At 55.2% G+C, this 18,490-nt stretch overlaps 1 protein-coding gene across 3 annotated transcripts in view; it reads right to left on the minus strand.

Moving 5' to 3' along the window:
* Positions 1-5,022: 5,022 nt before the first annotated feature.
* The window catches only part of SULT4A1 (sulfotransferase family 4A member 1), a 38,017-nt gene continuing 24,549 nt past the window's right edge, over positions 5,023-18,490 (minus strand). Inside the window, exons 6-8 of one of the 3 annotated variants that reach the window (XR_007456858.1) lie at positions 13,773-13,911; positions 12,489-12,621; positions 9,525-11,097 (exon numbers count right to left, since the gene is read on the minus strand). Coding sequence is in view for 2 of the 3 variants with exons in the window: in XM_049626489.1 (XP_049482446.1) it covers positions 10,985-11,097; positions 13,773-13,911 (252 nt within the window). In the remaining variant the exon portion in view is untranslated. Of the gene's footprint in view, positions 5,522-6,144; positions 6,290-9,524; positions 11,098-12,488; positions 12,622-13,772; positions 13,912-18,490 lie in introns of those variants that run through there. The other 2 variants (XM_049626488.1, XM_049626489.1) reach the window with 2 other exon arrangements.

The following is an 18,490-nucleotide window of genomic DNA, read 5'->3' on the forward strand; positions in this document are numbered from 1 at the left end:
CATGACCTGAGCCGAAGTCGGATGCTTAACCGACTGAGCCAGCCAGGCGCCCCTAGATTTGCTTTCTTGATGGATGGTCCTGACTAGGCTCTCCAGCATAGTAATGAATAGGAGTGGTGATTGCAGACAGCTTTGGTTACCATGCTTTCAGTGTTTCCCCACGGAACATGCTCTTTGCTTTGGGGTTTTGTTTGTAGATTAAGATCGGGTTTTAAAAGTCTCCTCCTCGTCCTAGTTCACGGAGAATTTTTATTTTAAATAGGTGTTGAGTTTTGCCAAACTTTTCTCTACACTTACTAAACGATCCTATGGTTTTTCTCCCTTATTCTGTTAATGTGATGAATTTTTCATTCTTTTTAAAATTTTTTAATGTTTATTTTTGAGAGAGAGAGAGAGAGAGAGAGCATGAGCAGGGGAGGGGCAGGGGGTGAAAGAGACACAGAATCCGAAGCAGGCTCCAGGCTTCAAGCTGTCAGCACAGAGCTCCACACGGGGCTTGAACCCACAAACTGTGGGATCATGACCCGAGCTGGAGTCAGATACTTAGCCAGGTGACCCTAATGTGATGAATTTTTCATGTTGAAATTTCTTTGAATTCCAGGGGTAACTCTTTACTATTTTATATATCACTGGATTAAAATGGCTAATGTTTATTTAGGATGTTTGTCTATTTGACACCCCAAGTTTTATTGGGTTCACGGCCACACACACATTCATTTACGTGCCACCCGGGGGCTACTTCTGCTCTACGGTGCGGAGTGTAGCCGGTGAAGCACAGGCCGTGTGGCACACACGTTGACTCTCTGGCCCTTTGCAAAAACTAGTTTGCCAGTCTTTGGTCATTGTCATGAGAGGCAGTGACCAGCGACTTCCCTTTCTCTGTGATGCTCTGGCCAGATTTTAATACTGAGGTTATACTGGCCTCGGAGTAAGTTGGAAAGTGCTTCCACTTTCCCGGCTCTCTCAAAGCTCATGTGATATTTGCGTTTGGCTTCAATGTTGGGGGAAATTCACTGGCGAAGGTATTTTGCCCTAGAGTTTTCTTCGTGGGAGGTTTTTAATAATTGGTTTAAGTTCTATGCTACTTATAAGACTATTCAGATTTTCTGTTTCTTCTTGTGTCTATTTTGGCAACTTATGTTCTCCAAATACTTTGTCTAGATCATCTTAATTGTCAAGCTTATTAGCATAACGTTGTTTATAACGTCCCCTTAGTACAGGGTCTGTAGGATCTAGGGTGGCCAACCACCTTGCTTGCCAGGGGGCGGAGGGGTTTCCTGAGACATGAGTCTTTCAGTGTAGCCTGAACAGTCCAGGCAGATTGGGACGGTCAGATCCAAAGAGATACCTTATCTTTTTTTGGTTTATCAATTTTATTAGCCTTTTCAAAGAAAATCACGTCATTGATTTTTTGCTCGTTATTTTTCCTTCTTTCTTTCCTTTGGATTTAATTTGCTGCTCTCCTTTTCCTAGCATCTTGATATGAATATTTAAATCACTGGTTTTCACCCTTGTTTCTTTTCTAGGTCGTGTTTAAGGCTCTAAATCCCCCTCTAAGCATGACTGTACCTGCATCCTCCAAACTCTGATAGGATAGATTTTAATTAGCATTCAATTCAAAATCTGGCTTGAATTTCCATGGCGATGTCTCTGTTGACCCATGGTAGCACAGAGCTATATTAAATTAGAGACATTTGGGCATTTTCTAGCTGTATTTTTGTTATTGATTTCCGGCTTAATTCCACTGTGGTCCAAGAAACACAAAGGTAAGATTTTGGTTTATTGAAATTGTTTGAGACTGACTTTCTGGCTCACCATATGACCAATTGTGGTAAATGTTAACACTCTTTTCTGAGAGAAAATTATAGGTGAAAAACGGGTAGCTGGCTGTGTGAGCAAACTGTTTAGTAGGGACTTAATAAATGTCCTGTGAGCTGGTCTGAACTCAATTGTGAAGCATATGATTGGGGGCAACATAGCCAAGAATCAGGAAACTGAAAATCCTTATTTCCTTGAATACAAGGATGATTTTTTTTTTCATGTATTTAAGTGACTAAATCAATCTGACATGAGGGGCACCTGGGTGTCTCAGTCGGTTAAGCATCCGACTTCGGCTCAGGTCATGATCTCGCGGCTCGTGAGTTTGAGCCCCACATGGGGCTCTGTGCTGACAGCCCAGAGCCCGGAGCCGGCTTCAGATTCTGTCTCCCTGTCTCTCTGCCCCTCTCCTGCTCATACTCTGTCTCTGTCTCTCTCTCTCTCTCTCAAAAATAAACAGTAAAAAAAATCTGACATGAGGTTTTGTCATATAATTCTCTTTTCTTTTCCTTTTTTTCTTAAGAGCATCTTCACTCCAGAGCTTTTTCCCTGCTCCTGGAAACTCTTCACTTCCATGCAAAGAGTTAACTTAGGTGTTTTGTTTTTAACAAGATCTCAATTCACCTCATTTGTTTATTGTCCTGATGAGCCCATAAAATCCTTTAGATTGCGTGTGATCTTTGTTCACACAGACCAGAGTTCTGTAAAGTGATGGTGGCCCCAAGGAGTTTGTTGGAGATTTTCGGTCTTCCTTGACCATACCTTCCAAAGAATGCTGCCAGCTCCCTTAGATGTCCTACAGCGGGTCTCCTTTCAACAGGGCCGAACCTATCACCTTGTCCATGATACCTTCGAGCATCATTTAAATGTATAACGCTCCCTGCCCAAGAAACTGCTACAGTCTCCACTACTCATTCCCATGCAGGAATCTGCTGCTCAAAACCTTTCGTGATAATCTGGAGAAGCAAGCCATGGGAAGTTGTGGCGAAAATATTTTCACACTTACAACATCCAGCAGGCAGCTCATTCCATCAGCAATCAGGAGGAAACCTGGGATCGTGGAGAGCTGTGTGGCAACAATCCTCTGTCCCTCCCTCCAGGTTTTGAGTGCTCATCACAATGACGTACGCCTTGGAGACTGGGCACGAAGACCGAGCCTGGAATTATTTCACAGTCATCAGTCATGAGGTTATAAACGGAGGTTACGCCTTCAAGAGGAGAAATACACAGCAGGAGCTGATTAACCCCTAAGAAGTTAAGTACTATTTTCCGCCTGGTCTATTAATAAAGAAGGAGGGAACAGCAAACACAGGGCATAGATACGTGATGCATCTAAATGGGGGCTGAGGACATCCCTGGGAAATCTGCTACGAGAGATTTCTCTGACTACTGTCCTTTTCACGGCCTTGTGAGATGGACACCAGAGTCACCTGAGCTGCCCTTCAAAGAAAAATAAATAAAGAAAAACAAATGAGGGTATAAGTAGCTCCTTTGGAAAAGCTACCGTGGTTCTTTTTTTCCTTTACTAAAATAGATGCTTTCTCTCTGATATTTACCTTGACAGCTGATACAGCTTCTCATTTTAGTACAACCAGCCAGAAACTGTATTTTCCTTCCTTTCTTTCTTTCTTTCTTTCTTTCTTTTTTGGGAGAGCATGCGTCGGGGAAAGAGGCCGAGGGAGAGAGAGAAAATCTTAAGCAGGCTCTCTGCTCAGCGCAGAGCCTGATGGGGGCTCGATCCCACGACCCTGGGATCATGCCCTGAGCCGACATCAAGAGTCAGATGCTCACCCGACTGAGCCACCCAGGCGCCCCTAAATTTTACATTTTAGATACTGTCACTACAGATAATTGATTACTCTTTGTAAACAGGGGGTCATTCTCGTACCTACTCTAGGATTGCACGTGAAGACTGTGCAGGCCCCGTGTAGCCTTTTTGCCTGCTTTCGTTCCCCTCCGGTGCGCTGATCCACTCGTGAGCTCAGTTACGGGCTGTCTCCTTTCACGGAAACAGGGATCGAAATCCACTTACCTTGCTCCTGAACGAGATTCCGCGGTGTAGAACCCCGGCACTTAGAATCTTAACGCATCCCGCCCCCTGAACATTCCGTGACAGTAACGGCCCACCCTCCGGAATAAAGCAGCAGCTCGAAGCTAATTTCATGTCCCATACATCTGGGCAACCTGCAACCCCCCGCCAATCACAGGTAATTCTCTTCACTAAGAGCCAGGGTCTTGCGGCAGCTTGTAATTAGTGCTGTTTAGCATTTAATTTGCCTTTCGTTCGGGAACAAGCGCGTATGGATGATGTGATAGGAACGGAGCGCCGCACTCAGCCGAGCGGTGAGAAGACGAACGGGCACCGTCCCTCCTTCCCTCGACTTGGGGCTGTGAATGGAGTCTTTGGCCAGGAAACCTGAGAAGTTACTCAGATGTTTTCTTAACAAATGCAAACCAATATACGATTACAAGGGATTATCACTCCTTCGGAATTCAAGGCTCTAACGCCTGGCACGCTCCCTTCTGAGAATTCTTCTGAGAACGGTGAAGACGGGACATAGCAGTCCCCCATGCTCCGGGCTGAGGGTGCTTCTGGCCTTCTCCCCTGGGGAGGGGGGGGCCCAAGTGGCGTAGAGACCCCGGACAGAGGCAGCCACCGGCCACTGAAAGTCAGTCTGTCTGACATGACCAGCAGCCCTCCTGATGTCTCTGGTAAAATCGGAGGGGGCGCCTGGGTGGCTCAGCCGGTTAAGCATCTGACTTTGGCTCAGGCCATGATCCCACGGTTCGAGTTTGAGCCCCGCATCAGGCTCTGTGCCGACAGCTCAGAGCCTGGAGCCTGCTTCGGATTCTGCGTCTGCCTCTCTGTGCCTCTCTCTCTCTCTCTTTCTCTCTCGAAAAATAAACATTAAAAATTTTTTAAAATAGCAGGAAAGGTTTTTCCATGAGGCTAAATGGTCCATGAGAAGAGACTGTTGGAGAAGAGAGCATTGGGCGTGTAGGTCAGGGCCCCTGAGCAGCACGGCCGGGCCAGAGGGGGCCTGTGCGAGTAACAAATGACGTGCTTGCAGAACAAGGACCTGTGGAGGGGCGGCTGAATTCCGCAGACAGTGGGAACGTTCCAGTCATCAAGGTTTCACTGACCGACCACCTCTTAGGAAGCTAACTTCTTTACCCCCAGGAAGAGACATGACCAGCCTCAAGAAGCAGATGGTCACTGGGCACCAGTGAGGGCAAAGCAGCAGCCCGGGAAGTGGTGGGAGAGGGACATGGGGGTCCTTGGATTAGGACCCCACCTGTACTGAGCTCAAAGCCTAAATCGGCGTCACCCACGTTGAGGAATGGCAATCCGGGCAGAGGGGAATAGCCTAAGTGGACACAGAGGTCCAAACGGCCAGTCGTTCTTGAGCACAGTGAGACGGGTTCCTAGCTACTAATTGTATTTGGGATTTGTTTTTTCTGGAAATCACACATACCATGGAGTATAAAAGGGGAGAACTGAGAGACAGGAACACTAGGGGGAAAACAAGATTTCAACCAATCCACTTAAAAGTTTTTTGAGGATGCATAAATTGGAGGAGAGAGAGAGTCTTGCTGGCTCCGTCGAGAGTCTCTCCTTCTGCAGAGATGGCCTCGCTTGGGTATTTTAGGACTTCTTTTCCCAGCTGGCGCTCAACGCCATGGAGATATGCAAAGATGACAACTGTGAAGAAAAGAAAAATGCATTTTCTGGTTGATTTTTATATTTTAAACACATTTCGCATTCTCTGGTGCTTGAAGAATGCTTTTAATAGAGCACAGACTCCTTCCGTCAATGGTGAGGGACAGATTTAGGGACTGTGGCTCAGACATCCGGTGCCAACTAGCTTACAGGGATCCAAGCGTGAGAATCAAGTTGTCATCTGATGTGTAGATTTGGCAAAGGCTCAGCGCGCCTTGGCGATGGCGCCCGTGGGCCCAAGCTTGTGTGGCAGGTGCACCGTGACGGGTTCTCTCTGCCCTCGCCGCAGAGTCCATGGCTGGCTCAGAGTTCATGGTCTCCCCCACTCGTCAGCTCCTCCTGGGTGGAGTCGACAGGCGGTTTGACCGCCTAAGAGTCACAGACTGTTCGCACCGGGTGGAGTGTCAAGACCCCCGGGCTGAGACCTCTCCGTTAGGAGGTGACAAGGGGCTTCCCCCCGTGGTCCCGGCGACACCCGGAATCGGAACCGGGTGCCCAACCCGGTCTAGCGTATCTTATTTCTTCCCACCTGCCGTGCCTCCCGCTGGCCCCTGCCCTACCTACTCCCACCTGGTTCCAGACCCAGCCCGCGGCCCTCCTCTTACATTAAGCAGTCCCCCTGCTGTCCTTGGTGTCACCTCTCCGTAGCACCAGCTCTCCGCACCACGCCTTTGTTTCCCGTTTGCCGAGGCGACGTGCGTGTAAACTGGGCTGGGTTCCTCTGCGTGTACCAGGCAAGCTCGCTGAGCCCTGAACAAGCAGAAGAAACCTCAGAGACTGTTTACAACAAAACATCCATTTGGGAGAGACGGATCCTGAGGCTGAGAGAAGGCAGGTGGCTCGCCTGGGTCACGCAGCCAAACACAACTAAACCAGGACTCTAGCTAGAGCCGGGGTCCTCAGATCCCCCACCAGGCGTCTCTCTGTAGGTATCTATCTGGGTGGGAATGAGAGCAGGGTCCCCCGAGAACGTAACAGTGGGGTGCTAAATTTGCAGGGGAGAGGCACTGACATCGGGTGTGTCTCCGGGACCCCCACCAGGGCGTAGAGTAGATGCTCAAAAAACACCAAGGAAGGAGAGAAAGGAAGAGGGAGAAGCGTGGCCACCGAAGGGTCGACGCAGTTCTCAGGGGTCCTGTGTTTCCGGGCTTTGGGACAGAGGGAGGACAGGGGAAGTATGGGCACCAGACAGTCCATCCCCCAGTTACACCGACATTTGGGAAGCCAGTGAGTGGTCGGGAAGGATGTTCTGGAAGAGGAGAACAGAGATAACCAGGGCACGGCCCGTTGGCAGGAAAGAAAGAAGTGTATAGAGGTCGGGGCAGTGGCCCAGTGGGGTAGTTCGGGGTCAGGAGGCCAGCCTCGTTCTTGTTTGGGAAGACACAGCCTCTGAGGGCGCAGCCAGGAAGGTACAGGGCAGATGGCTCTCAGAAAAAGCAAAATCCACTCTGCCCATGAAAGATGTCACTCCCTTAGCAATTACTAGGCGCTGATTATATGTCAAACTCCAACCTAGGGAAAGACACAGCACGGCCCTGCTTTCGGGGTGTCACTGTCCATGGCGGGGTGGGGGAGACAGCTGTAGAGCAGTGAGGTGGGCGGGATGAGAGAGGAAAGCAGGGGGCACCAGGGAGCAGCGGGGATGCTCACAGGCAAAGGCAGGGCTGGGGGTCCCAGCAGGCGGGGCCAGGCCAGGGCAGGGGCCGGAGGACGTGGCTGGACAGCACTGCCAGCAACAGAACGGCTGTCCCCAGAGGTGGCCAGCTTGTCAGGGACGGGAGGTCCGGCTGTCAGAGACGTCAGTGTCGGTGGGTAAGGCTGGATCCTCTGACCGACGAAAGTGCCACCCCAGTCTGAAAATGCTCGTTCTACAATGAAGGGTGGGCAATGATGCTGCACGGGAGGGGCTGGGACCAAACGCTACAAGAGAGCGATGGGCACCCGAGGACCTGACCTCCACCCATTTCAAACAGCAGTCACTGCTCAGGTGGTGGGAAAACTGTCCCACACTTGGGACCCCCCAGGACAGACACTGGGCGCCCGGCCTGTATCCCCAGGGCTGAGGCCACAGGAGGGAGGGAGGGAGGGACCTCGAAGTCGGCTGGCGGAGGGGGCGTGGCCACCAGGGGGGCGGTGCTGATGCTCCATCCCTGGTCCGAAGCCACCACCTCCTGTTAGGTCCCCGCCATGAAGGGGACATGGACAAAGATGGTCTCCACTGTGTAAATTGCGACACCGGGTCAAACCAGTCACGTGGCTGACCTGCTCCGATGGGAGGGCCCGTGAATCTGTGCTGGGAAGCCCTTCCTGGTGCCCCCTCGGATGAAGTGATGGGGGCGCGTGGAGGGAAAACAGATGGCGTGTCCCAGGTGGCCCAGTGCCGAGCCAGGCCAGCACACACACTGCCGCGGGGCTGCGGCCAAACGCTACTGCTTGGGAGTAAAGCCCTCTCTGCTGGCCCCCCAAATGCTTGTCGCAATCTTGTTGGTCTGTGACCCTGCCGTTTGGGAATCCCGCGGCAGCTGTCCGGTCAAGTCCGCAGTCTTCCCCGGCCGCTCTCACCTCCTCCACCCGTCCGGGGCCTCGTCGCAAGCTGCACGGCACCTGTGCCTCGAATCATTTTGCCCTCGTCTTAGCTCCGAGGGCACCAGGCGGGAACTGTAGGTAATGTGCAGACCCTCGCACACGCTGCCCACGAACGCTTAGAGCCAACTATTGGGTCAGAAGGGCCCCTAGGATCATTTAAAACAGCCCCCCACCCCTCATTTTGTGACTGAGTGAATCACACAGCCAGGAGAAAGGCCTTGTAATCCATTTGCTGTCAGGGGGCTTTTAAAAATGCAAACCGGTCAGTGTCCCTTTGATTAAACCCTCCTGTGGCTTCCTAGTTCTTAGGACAAAATCCAAACTCCCGTGACCTGTAAGGCCCTCGGTGAGCTGGCTCCTGGCTACCCTCCAAAACTGAGTTCCTGCCACACCAGCCTCTTCTCACTGCCCAGCCCCCTCCCTGCCCTCCCCACCCACTCCTGGGCCCCCCACCCCAGAGGGCCTCAAGCCTGGTCCCCTCACTTCCTCCTGATCTCGGCTATCACCGGGTCCCTTGGAGTCCTCTCGAGCTTGACCTCACACAGGTTTTGTGACGGGGGCGTCATCTCCTCCCCAGAGAGGAACACCATGCAGGCCAGGCCCTTCTGTGCTCACGGCCGTACCCCCAGCGCCTACAGCAGGCCCGAGGCATCGTAGGTGCTCAAGTGTTTACTGAATAAACGAGTCCAGGAAAGGAAGTGAAAGCAAGTCTGCAGGGATGGGGAGACACTTGGTAAATCAGCACTTCGATTACACGGCCCCACCCTGCTGCTTGATTCGCCCACTTTGCCTTCATTTGCTGCTTTATTTCAGGTGCTTGACAAATGGGCTGGGGGCAGACCCTCTGGGGCAGCAGGCTGGATACTCCACTGACTAACTTGGGGCTTGGGATCCAGGGTAATTTCAGAGACCAACATCAATTCTGGGGTTCCACCCGAGTCCTAAAGGAAAGGGCCCGTTTGAAAAGAAATGTGCTTTCCAGAAAGCCCCAGCTTTATCAGGTAAAACGATGTCCTGGATTTTCCTGCCACCAGGAATCAGGAAGGCAGGCTCTGGAATTCAAAGCGGTCGAGTGTGGTCGAGTGCAATCAGCCGGGTCGGTCTCAACACACCGCCGTGCGCCGCGTGAGACACGGGGTCTCCCCGGGCAGGCCCCACACACCCCGATCTCCTTTTCCCCAGCCCTCCTTTCGGCCCGTAAGTAATGCCAAAGGTGACCGGACAAATAGCGAGGGGGGATTCACCGCCTGGAAGGTCTCGAGCGGAGAGAAAGAGCCAAACCAGCGTGGGTCTGAGACCCTCGGCGGCCAACCCCGGCGACCGGGTGTCGGCGGGGCTCACGGTCGCGACTGCCCCGGAAGGCTACCCCTCGGCACTCATCAGCACGCGCTCACACGAGGCATGGGACGTGTCTTTATTAAAGATGCAAGCAAGCACAGACAGATCATGTGTGGTGCTCAGTAATATCCATACAGTACTAAAAATAGAAAAATAGAAAAGAAATTTCACAGAAAGCAGCCTCCCTCACAGATACACAGAAAAGGCGCAGCCAAGCCCACCATGCAACGCCGCATAAAACACCGGCGTGTGTCTGCACCTCTTCCAAGACAGCAACACAGCACAGAGACCCTTACACGTGGTGGCGACCCTCCAGCCACCACCGGGGGCGCCTGCCGGCCACGTAAACTTCCAAGACGACCCCAGTCCCGCCGCGGCGGCAACACGCACGCTGGCGGCCGGCCTGGCCGCGTCTCATCGCTTCCCCAGCCAAATGCGGGCCAGACGACGAAGCAAGGGGTGGGGCGGTGAAGACAATCACCTGTGCTCCCGCAGATACACTGGGGTGCAAAGGCCGTGCGCCCGCAGGTACACTGGGGTGCAAAGGCGAGACGGCCAACCAGTCTGAGTGAAACAGGGCGTTGAACCTGCAAAGTGGCTCTCCCGTGGCCGGGAGCCTCAGGTGCACACAGAACAGACTGACCCGTGAGCGAGTCTGAGGAATTTACTATGGAGCATCTGCTCACCAGCATAAAGAGGTCTCTGCCTCAGGGAACGAGAGTTCGTGGAAGGACAACTCAGACTCCACGTACGCTCGGTCTCTGCGGCAGGTTCTCCGGTCACCGCGTGAGAGCCCGTCGGCCGGCCTCCCCGGCAGGTTCCCTCAAGGAACGTTCTGCGGGTTCCTCCGTATCGGGTGTCTGAGGCCACCCGCTGGGAGTCCCTGGCAGAGGGCCATCCTCCCTGCAGATGCCGAGCGGACGGTCTCTGCTTTGTTTCAGGAAGGTTTCAGAGCACTGAACTCATCGAAAGGAACAGCGGCCCCCACACACCCAACTCCTCCTGTGTCGTCACCTCCAAACCGGGTGAGAACAGAACGGCTGTGCCATACAGAACAGAACTACAAAAATAAAGAGTCAACCCTGAGATCTTCCTACCATTTGGGTGTGGCTCGCTCCTGAGTCCCCTCGGAAATGAACTTCTATTTGGTTTACTGACATTTATTTAGATTTCCAAGTGAAAAGCTCTATAAAATACAATAAATAATGTGGGGTTGTAAAAGGTAGACGTTCTAGCTGCGTATGTTACAGACTCTATACTTATGATACAGGCCGTCAGAACCGCCATCTTTACAACGCTTGTGGTCGGACACGGAGAGACTTCAAAGCCCAAAGGCGACACGGCTGCTCCGGAGGGGAAGCAGGGCCCCCTCTTCCTCCGGCGTCTCCGCCGTTCCCTCCCTCCCCCGGGCCTCACGCTGCTTCCGGAGTTCGTCCAGCAAGGAACAAATGAGTGCATACGGGACTTTTAGCTAGTAGAGTGTCTGGGTGCTGTGAGCATGCAAGTTTGCCGTCGCCGTGATTATAAATAAAAGTCAAACGTCAGGTCACACTTCCCCATCTTCTGTTTGTACACCAAGTCAAACTTCTCGTTCATGGAGACAGTGAAGATGTCCTTCCACAGCCCGACTCTTCCTGCAACACAAACGAGAGCAGAATGTGCTGAATTCACTCGCCGCCGGGCCAGATACCGAACCAAAGGGAGCCTTGGAAATGGTTCTGGAAGGTTCCAGATCTATTTCTGGACCCTTCTGAGCTTGGCCTAGCGGGGGCAGGACAGGCCACCTGAACCCGTTTCCCTGAGGCTGGTCATCCTGGTGTCCCTTCCCTGCTGGGTGGGGCCCACGGGCACAGATACGCAGAGCTGAGGCTCGCAAGCGAGGCCTCTGCCCCTGTTCCCTGGCGGATGCCTAGCACCCAGGCACAGGGCGGGGGATTCACGACACCCTGGAGGACAGACAGTCTCCGGGGAGCAGATCTGCTGCTCTAGGCATCGTGTGGACTTGGGTCCTCTGTGCCAGCATTATTCACTCGACTCAACAGCTCCGCCAAGGTGGCATTTGCTTGTGGATAATTTAAAAAGGAAAAAAAAAAAAAAATCATCCAAAAAGACAGAACATTTCATGGTGAGCAGGAGGCCTCCTGGCTCGGTCAAGGGTGAAGATTTTGAGAAGCCCGCCCTTGCAACCTTGGGGAGGAACTTAAAGGGAACAGAAGACCCCACTGGAAACGCACTTTCACAACTAGACGCTGAGTGCGTGCTTCACCCACTCAGCCCCGCGTGGGTCGCGGGCGATCTCCAGCCGCTCTTTGCAGCTCCGGCTCAGGCAGGGGCTCGATCAAAACACAAGACCTTTCCTGGCAGGCGTGCAGGGGCACGGAGCCCGCCGACCAACGAGCAGGTACGGGCTACCCGTTCACTCATGAAGGCTTCGGGGAAAGAGAGCTCAAAATGCATGCCTCCCCGAAGCCACTGAACTCACTTTCCTCGTGAACTGCAAAATCTGCGGTTGGTCTGGTCAAATGTGAACGGTGACCGGGAGGGCGGCAGGAGTGGGGGGTTCTAAGCCCCCATCTCCAGGGGCCGTGAAGGCCGTCACCGGGGCACTGCCATCATGCTTTGGAGTAACACAGCCTCGGGGGACAGAAATGCTCATTTCGAATTCCTTTCCGCGTCAGCATCTCTGAGATCGGAGTCCGACCGTCTCTAGCAAATAGACTTCGTTAGCTCCGTTATAACAGAAGCCCCTGTCCCGGCAGGACCTCAAGTATGAAACTGCAAGCCCGCAAACGCTGGGCCAATAGATCTGCCACGACGAGGATTTTTCTTGTCAGTAATGCAAAATCAGACATCAGTGTTGGCGAGGAAAAAAAAAAACAAACGGGAGAGGCTGTTCTTGCTACCCTCTAATGATACCTAAGGGACAAAATTAGAAGCTTCTAGACCAGCCACACTGTAAATATATTTTTCCACGATTATTTTTCTCAGCTGAGGCAGCTGAGAGCTCATCAAAGGAGTCACCCACCTGGTTTAGGGTTTGGAATCAAGACAGTGCAATATATGCTGTGATATGAATCAAATTTAAGCAACGCAGCTGTCTGCTCAAGCCCTACGTTCTCACCAACGCAAGGAGGTCTTCTGAGCAAAGAGGCAATGTGCTAAAAGAAAACAAAATCAAAGAACTGAAATAAAGCAAAACCAAGGTAAACAATGATAAAGCAAACACATCAGAAGGAGCATATGGGCACGCAGTATGTTCTCGACACTTCGTTACCACGCAAACGAACCAAAAGGGGTATTCTGGAGAAGGTCACATCCAAGGATAACAAAACACAGCAAAAGCAAAACTAAAAAAAGAGCAAATAAATTTTAAATAATAAATATTTGTGAAGATGCAGCCAGGGAAACAATGTGCGAGGCACTGCGGTTTCGGTCGACTGCTCTGCCTTTACGGGAGGGCACTGCCCGCCTGACCTTGAGAACGGCCGCCTCGGGCCGCCCCGGTCCGGAGGAAGGGCACAAAGCGGGAGGGGCCCCTCCGCAGGACGCGCCGCGGCGCCAGCCCAGGTAGGCCTGCGCGTCCAAGACGCGCAGCCGGCTCCAGCCGCACTTCCGGGCCGGCCCCTGGAACGTTCCGTCACCTGCGGACGCTCTGAATTCACCCAGCTGGGAACGAGAGGCAGGTCTGCGGCACCCAGTGTCACCAGCAATTCACACCTGCCAAGAGGGTGGCTGCTGTGGCCACGGCCACCAGCCGGGGGACAGGGCACTTATTTTAATGCCCGAGTTCTCCACGGTCAGGTGGCTTCAAATAGCATGAGCCTTGAAGGACAGACAGCGGCCGGGGCGGACCCGGAGAGGGCTCCTGCCTGGACCGTGTCCTCCGCCTCAAGGTGCTTCAGGCCCGAGAGCCAGCTCTGTGCCAGGAGCGAGCGCCGGCCTCCGAGAAGCCCGCGCGGCACCACCAGCACCCGCCGCGGGGACGGAGGGCCCGTCCGCAGGCCCCGTGCTTCGAAACTTCACAGCCCCGAGCCCTTCCCGGGCTCTGCTGGGCGGGGTGTCTGGGAAGGCGTCTGCCTGAAACGTCCGCCCACAAAGCCCAGGACATCCCGGCCTTCTCCCCGTGACCTAAAAGGCCACCCGCACGGCTACGAGGCAAACGCCAGCGGAGGGCCCCGCGGGGCTCCATCCGCAGCAGCCGGCTTTCGGATGGCCTTCTGGCCCTCACGGAGCAGAGGGCTCCGGAGCAACGTGGCCCAGGGCAGAGGACGCTGACGCGGGGGGCAGGGGGGAGGGGCCGCGTGCGTACCCCGGCCCACGGGCAGGGCCTCGGCGTTGCAGCACTGGTCCACCAGCTGGTGGCAGTGCTCGCTCAGGGCCTCCAGCTGCGCCTTGTCGCAGGACACCCCCAGGAATCTGGCCAGCTGCTCCACCATGGTCACCAGGTCCTGGAACACAAGAGCAGAGAGCAGGGGGCCCGTCAGAGGCAGCGCCCTTGCTGACCGAGCGCTCTGGGCCGGTCCCTCGCCAGGTGCTCTGTTGCCACTTCCTAACTTAGTCCTCGAGACAAACCTGACGTTGGCCTGGTCCGGAAGTTAAAGCCAAGCCAGGTTAAGAGACTGCCCGAGGGTGCCTGGCTCTCAAGGGGCCGAGCCGGAACTCAAACCCCAGTCGTCTGGGGCGCCTGGAGCGGACGTGAGGTCCTGGTATCGCGGGGGTCATTTGAAAACAGCGGCAAGACAGGAAAACTCAGCTCAGAACCGTGCCAGGAGCCAGACCAGCAGACTCTCTCCCTTTCCCCTTCCGTCCACGCAATCAGCTGGAATCAGCTGGGAGAACAAGGTGGCACCTACGGCCCCCGGACAGGCCCCAGGGCCAGCCCCCCTCGCCAGGCAGGAGGAGCTGGCTTGGAGTGAAGATTCGGTTATGCTCGACTCCACGGACGGAAGCCCATCTCTGGCCCCAACGCTCCTCGCTTCTGGACAGTGACACTGTTAGCGACACAGCCTGGGTCTCCGGAGGGGCACGCAGAGCCCCTCCCCACCACTGCCACTGACTCCCTGGGAGATACCAAGGCACCGCATAGTCTCAATCTGTGCATGGCCAAATGCGCCCAGAACCCTGACCTGTCACCAGGCAGTCTCCAGACTCCGCCAGCGTCCAGGTCCCGAGTTAGGAAAATGCTGGAGGCTGTTGCCTCCTTGATGGTTTATAAAGCATCACCACATTAAGGCCTCTGAGAAGGCCTGGATAAAGAAACCCATTAAATTTCTCTGACGTGGTGTTTTGTAAACCTTAAAGAAAGAAAGGGTTCTGGGAGAGCTGGATTGAGTGTCAGGTCCTCTCTGGATTCCCAGGGTATTCCCCACCGGGCCCTGCGTCCTGCCCTCCCAGCTGACCCCCGGGGAAGGGGCTCCAACCAGGCAGGGGCTCCGACGCTCAGCTCCAAGCCCCGTGTGCAGGGCTCGGCCGGGATCGGAGCACACGAGACGTGAGAAGGAAACGGACTAGAAAGAGCTCCCCTCACTTGCCCTGCCACGCGGTAGTTCTAACTAAAAGGAAAAAAACAACAGAGATTAGAGACAGCAGGCCCTCAGGGGAGACACCACAGGAGAGGGACTCGACAGAATCCCGGTGGGGACAACATCCACCGGGTGGAGGAAGGTGCGGCTGCCTGCCACGAGCCTGCTCCCCGGTTATGAGACCGAGCCGTGCGGGCAGGCAGCGTCCCCACCGTGGGCCAGCTCTGGACGGCTGGCAGGGCTTCCCGAGCTCACCGCCCGTCTGTGAATTAGCGTGTCTGGTCCGCCGGTCACAGTCGAGACTCGTCACTTGTGGCTGGTGAGACCACCCCACAGATGACGATGGCAGGATTTGTGGGTTGACACGCTGGGGCAGCCAGCTGGGCGTCCGGCTCACGGGCACAGCCCCCAGCGCCGGGGGGAGACGCAGAAGCCCCTGGGGGAGCGCACAGGGCAGAGAGAGCTCGGCTGCGAAGTATTCCCATCCAAGACGAGAACACGCCAGGCCCGTCCACACTCCTGGAGCCCGATGATGTGCACCTGGGGCTATTTTTTTGGCGTAAGATGCAAACAACGTAAATTCCTAAAAATGTGACAGTTCTCTAATCTCTATTAAAGACATCCAGACCCTTACTGAGGTTTCTGAAAAAAGAATAAACGGTAGAAGTGAGGCCCTTGGGGGGCGCCCGGGGGGCTCAGTCGGTTGAGCGTCCAGCTTCACCTCAGGTCATGATCTCACAGCTCGTGAGTTCGAGCCCCGCGTCGGGCTCTGTGCTGACAGCTCGGAGCCTGGAGCCTGGCTTTGGATTCTGTGTCTCCCTCTCTCTGCCCCATCCCTACTCATGCTCTGTCTCAAAAATAAAATAAAAACATTAAAAAAAAAAAAAAGTGAGGCCCTTGGACACAGTAAATGCCATTTGGTTCCTCTGGCATTGGGAATGTGAGTCCCAGCTGAGAGGGGCACAGGCAGGGCTGGGGGTCTGAGCTTCTTGCTGAGGAGGCCAGTAAGGCACGGCAGGAACCCTCACCTTTCAGGGCCTGGAACGAAGCCAGAGAAGCCAGGCACAGGTCTGTGGTGTAGCTGCTAAGTTTATGTATGTGCGACATCCCATTCCGTCATGGTTTAGTAACTAAAATAATGGTCAAGTTACTCATTGCGGAGTCACCTGAGGCTCCGGGAAGCCGCTGTCCGGGCCCTTGTGCGTGTGCACGCAGCTGAACGGGCTCGGGGTTTCTCCTTGCACACCAGGCCTGTGGTGTGGGAGCACACGCCCATGGTATAGGCGGGCGTGAAACACTCCGTGGAACCGGCATGCCTAGTGCCCGCCCACCCCCCGCCCCCCGGGTCAGTGCCCAGGGGAAAAGAAAGCTTATGTCTGCCGAGACACAAGCACGTTCACAGGACGTTATTATTCCTGGCCACTGCAAATGGAAGCAACCCGAATGCCCGGCAACACTGGATGGCGAAACGAGTTGTGGCGTCTGGCGTGTCCCTGCCGCAACGGAAAACCACACCAACGGAGAACCAGCCTGCCCCACGAGGCACTGCCGAAGCTCAAAGCGTTACGCTGAGCAAAAGAAGGCAGACACCCGCGTATGTGCCACAGGACTCCGTTCATGGGAGGCTCGAAAACAAGCAGAATTAACCGGAACCAACAGAGATCAGAAGACTGGTCACCAACGGGAAGCAGAGGTGTTGACTGGAAAAACCTAGAATGTTCTGGATCCCGATCTAGGTGATGATTACACAGATGTATGTGTGTAAAAAAATCTATCAAGCTGTGGACATATGATTTGTATACTGGACCGTATGCACTACGCCTCCCTAAGATGTGAAAAAAGAACAATGACGGACATTCGCCGAGTGTTACTGACCTCCCGTGCGTTAGGCCCTGCTCGAAGATGATGCCGCCTGTGATCCTCTTACAACCCTGTGACGGAGGAGCGGTCTCATCTCCCGGCTTACGGGGCCCAGACAGGCCTCGACAAGAGCGGGTCCCACGCCCACACCCAGGTCGGCACCAGGGAGGGGAGGGACTTGGCTCCCGGAAGCCCCCCTCCCGGGCCTGCAGCCATCCGTAGACCCCTGGGCCTGGGAGACGCGTGACGGCCTTGCTCACGTCTGGTGGTCAGGCAGGGCTGGCGGCTGGGCCACCGTTCTTCTCCCCCGGCGTCGCCAGTGGGACACTCGGGCATCCCACACGAAGTCTACGAGGGCCAGCCCAGCACGTGAGCCCTCCCCCAGCTCCTGAGAGCGGCGTGCCCATCCAGGCCTCCAAATTCGCATGGCCCGGCCCGGTGTCGGCATGGGAGGCTGCAGGAGGGCACAGACGCTGGAGGCAGGACTCACGAGGGCCCCACGCCACCTGTTCCCCTCCTTGAGCTCGAGTCACGTGGCCTCCTGCTCGTGGCATCCCTGCTGGCCGTCCTGCGGCCCCCTCAAGTTCAACAAGGCCAAAAGCGAGCTCCCCTCTTCATGCAGAGCCTGCTCCTCCTTCCGTGTTTCCAGTCAGATCTCTGTAGGATCAAGGCCAAATTCCACACCGTGCCCTGCCTACCTTACCTAGTGTCACTGAGTCCCCTCCCAGTGCCTGTCCCCATCCCCACCACCAGGAACCACGTGGACTCTCCACATGAACTCTTTCGCCTGAGCCGTGGCCTTGGTCAGGACGCCGGGCTGCTCTGCCTGGAGCCGCCCTCCCAGGCTCGCTCGCTCGCTCGCTCGCCGTCCCCTCACGGAGCCTGCGGCAGCCCACCCCAGGCGAGCCCCTCGATCCCTGGGCCTCCGGCTTCTTAACAAGGAGGAAGAGCTTCTGCCGTGAAGGCCACGTTTCCATCCACAAATGCGTCCTGAGAACTGTCACGCATCAGGCACGGACGTACAAGCAGAAATAGGCACCGAAACTCCCAGCCCCGGTGGAGCTTACTCTGGTAGGGGAGACGGTGAGCAAAACACAGACACAGATGACAAAGCACGGGTCGAAAGGGCGGACGCTGTGGATGGGGAGGGGCCGATTCAAGCGGGCATCAGGGGAAGTGTCACCAATGGCAACAGAGACCCAAAGAAGTGAGGGAGCGACCCACGCAGGTGGGGCATCGGACAACGTTCCAGGCGGGGCCACAGCAAACAAAGCCCCTGAAACAGAAGCCGGCCCCGCAGGTGGCAAGAACAACAAGCAGCCAGTGCGGAGCCAGACGCCCAGGCACCGGGCCGCTGAGTGAGACCTGACCTGCACCCAGAGCGACGTGCGGCCGGAGGAGCACAATCCGACCGGCGTGCACACCGTCAGAGCAGCCGCCGTGCCGCAGTCACACAGGGCGCGGGCCTGGGGGACACAGGGAGGCCGCCCGGGAGGCCGCACGAGTGATGACCTAGGCTGGAAGTGATGCTGACCCGGACCACGGAGACTGGGGGCCGAGTGGTCACATAGGGGCATATCGGGAAAAGAGAGGCCACGGGATTGGGAAGAGGGACACGAGGTGTGAGAGGAAGTCAGAAGTTAAG

The sequence above is a fragment of the Panthera uncia genome, chromosome B4 (assembly GCF_023721935.1).
Source record: "Panthera uncia isolate 11264 chromosome B4, Puncia_PCG_1.0, whole genome shotgun sequence".
Lineage (NCBI taxonomy): Eukaryota > Metazoa > Chordata > Mammalia > Carnivora > Felidae > Panthera > Panthera uncia.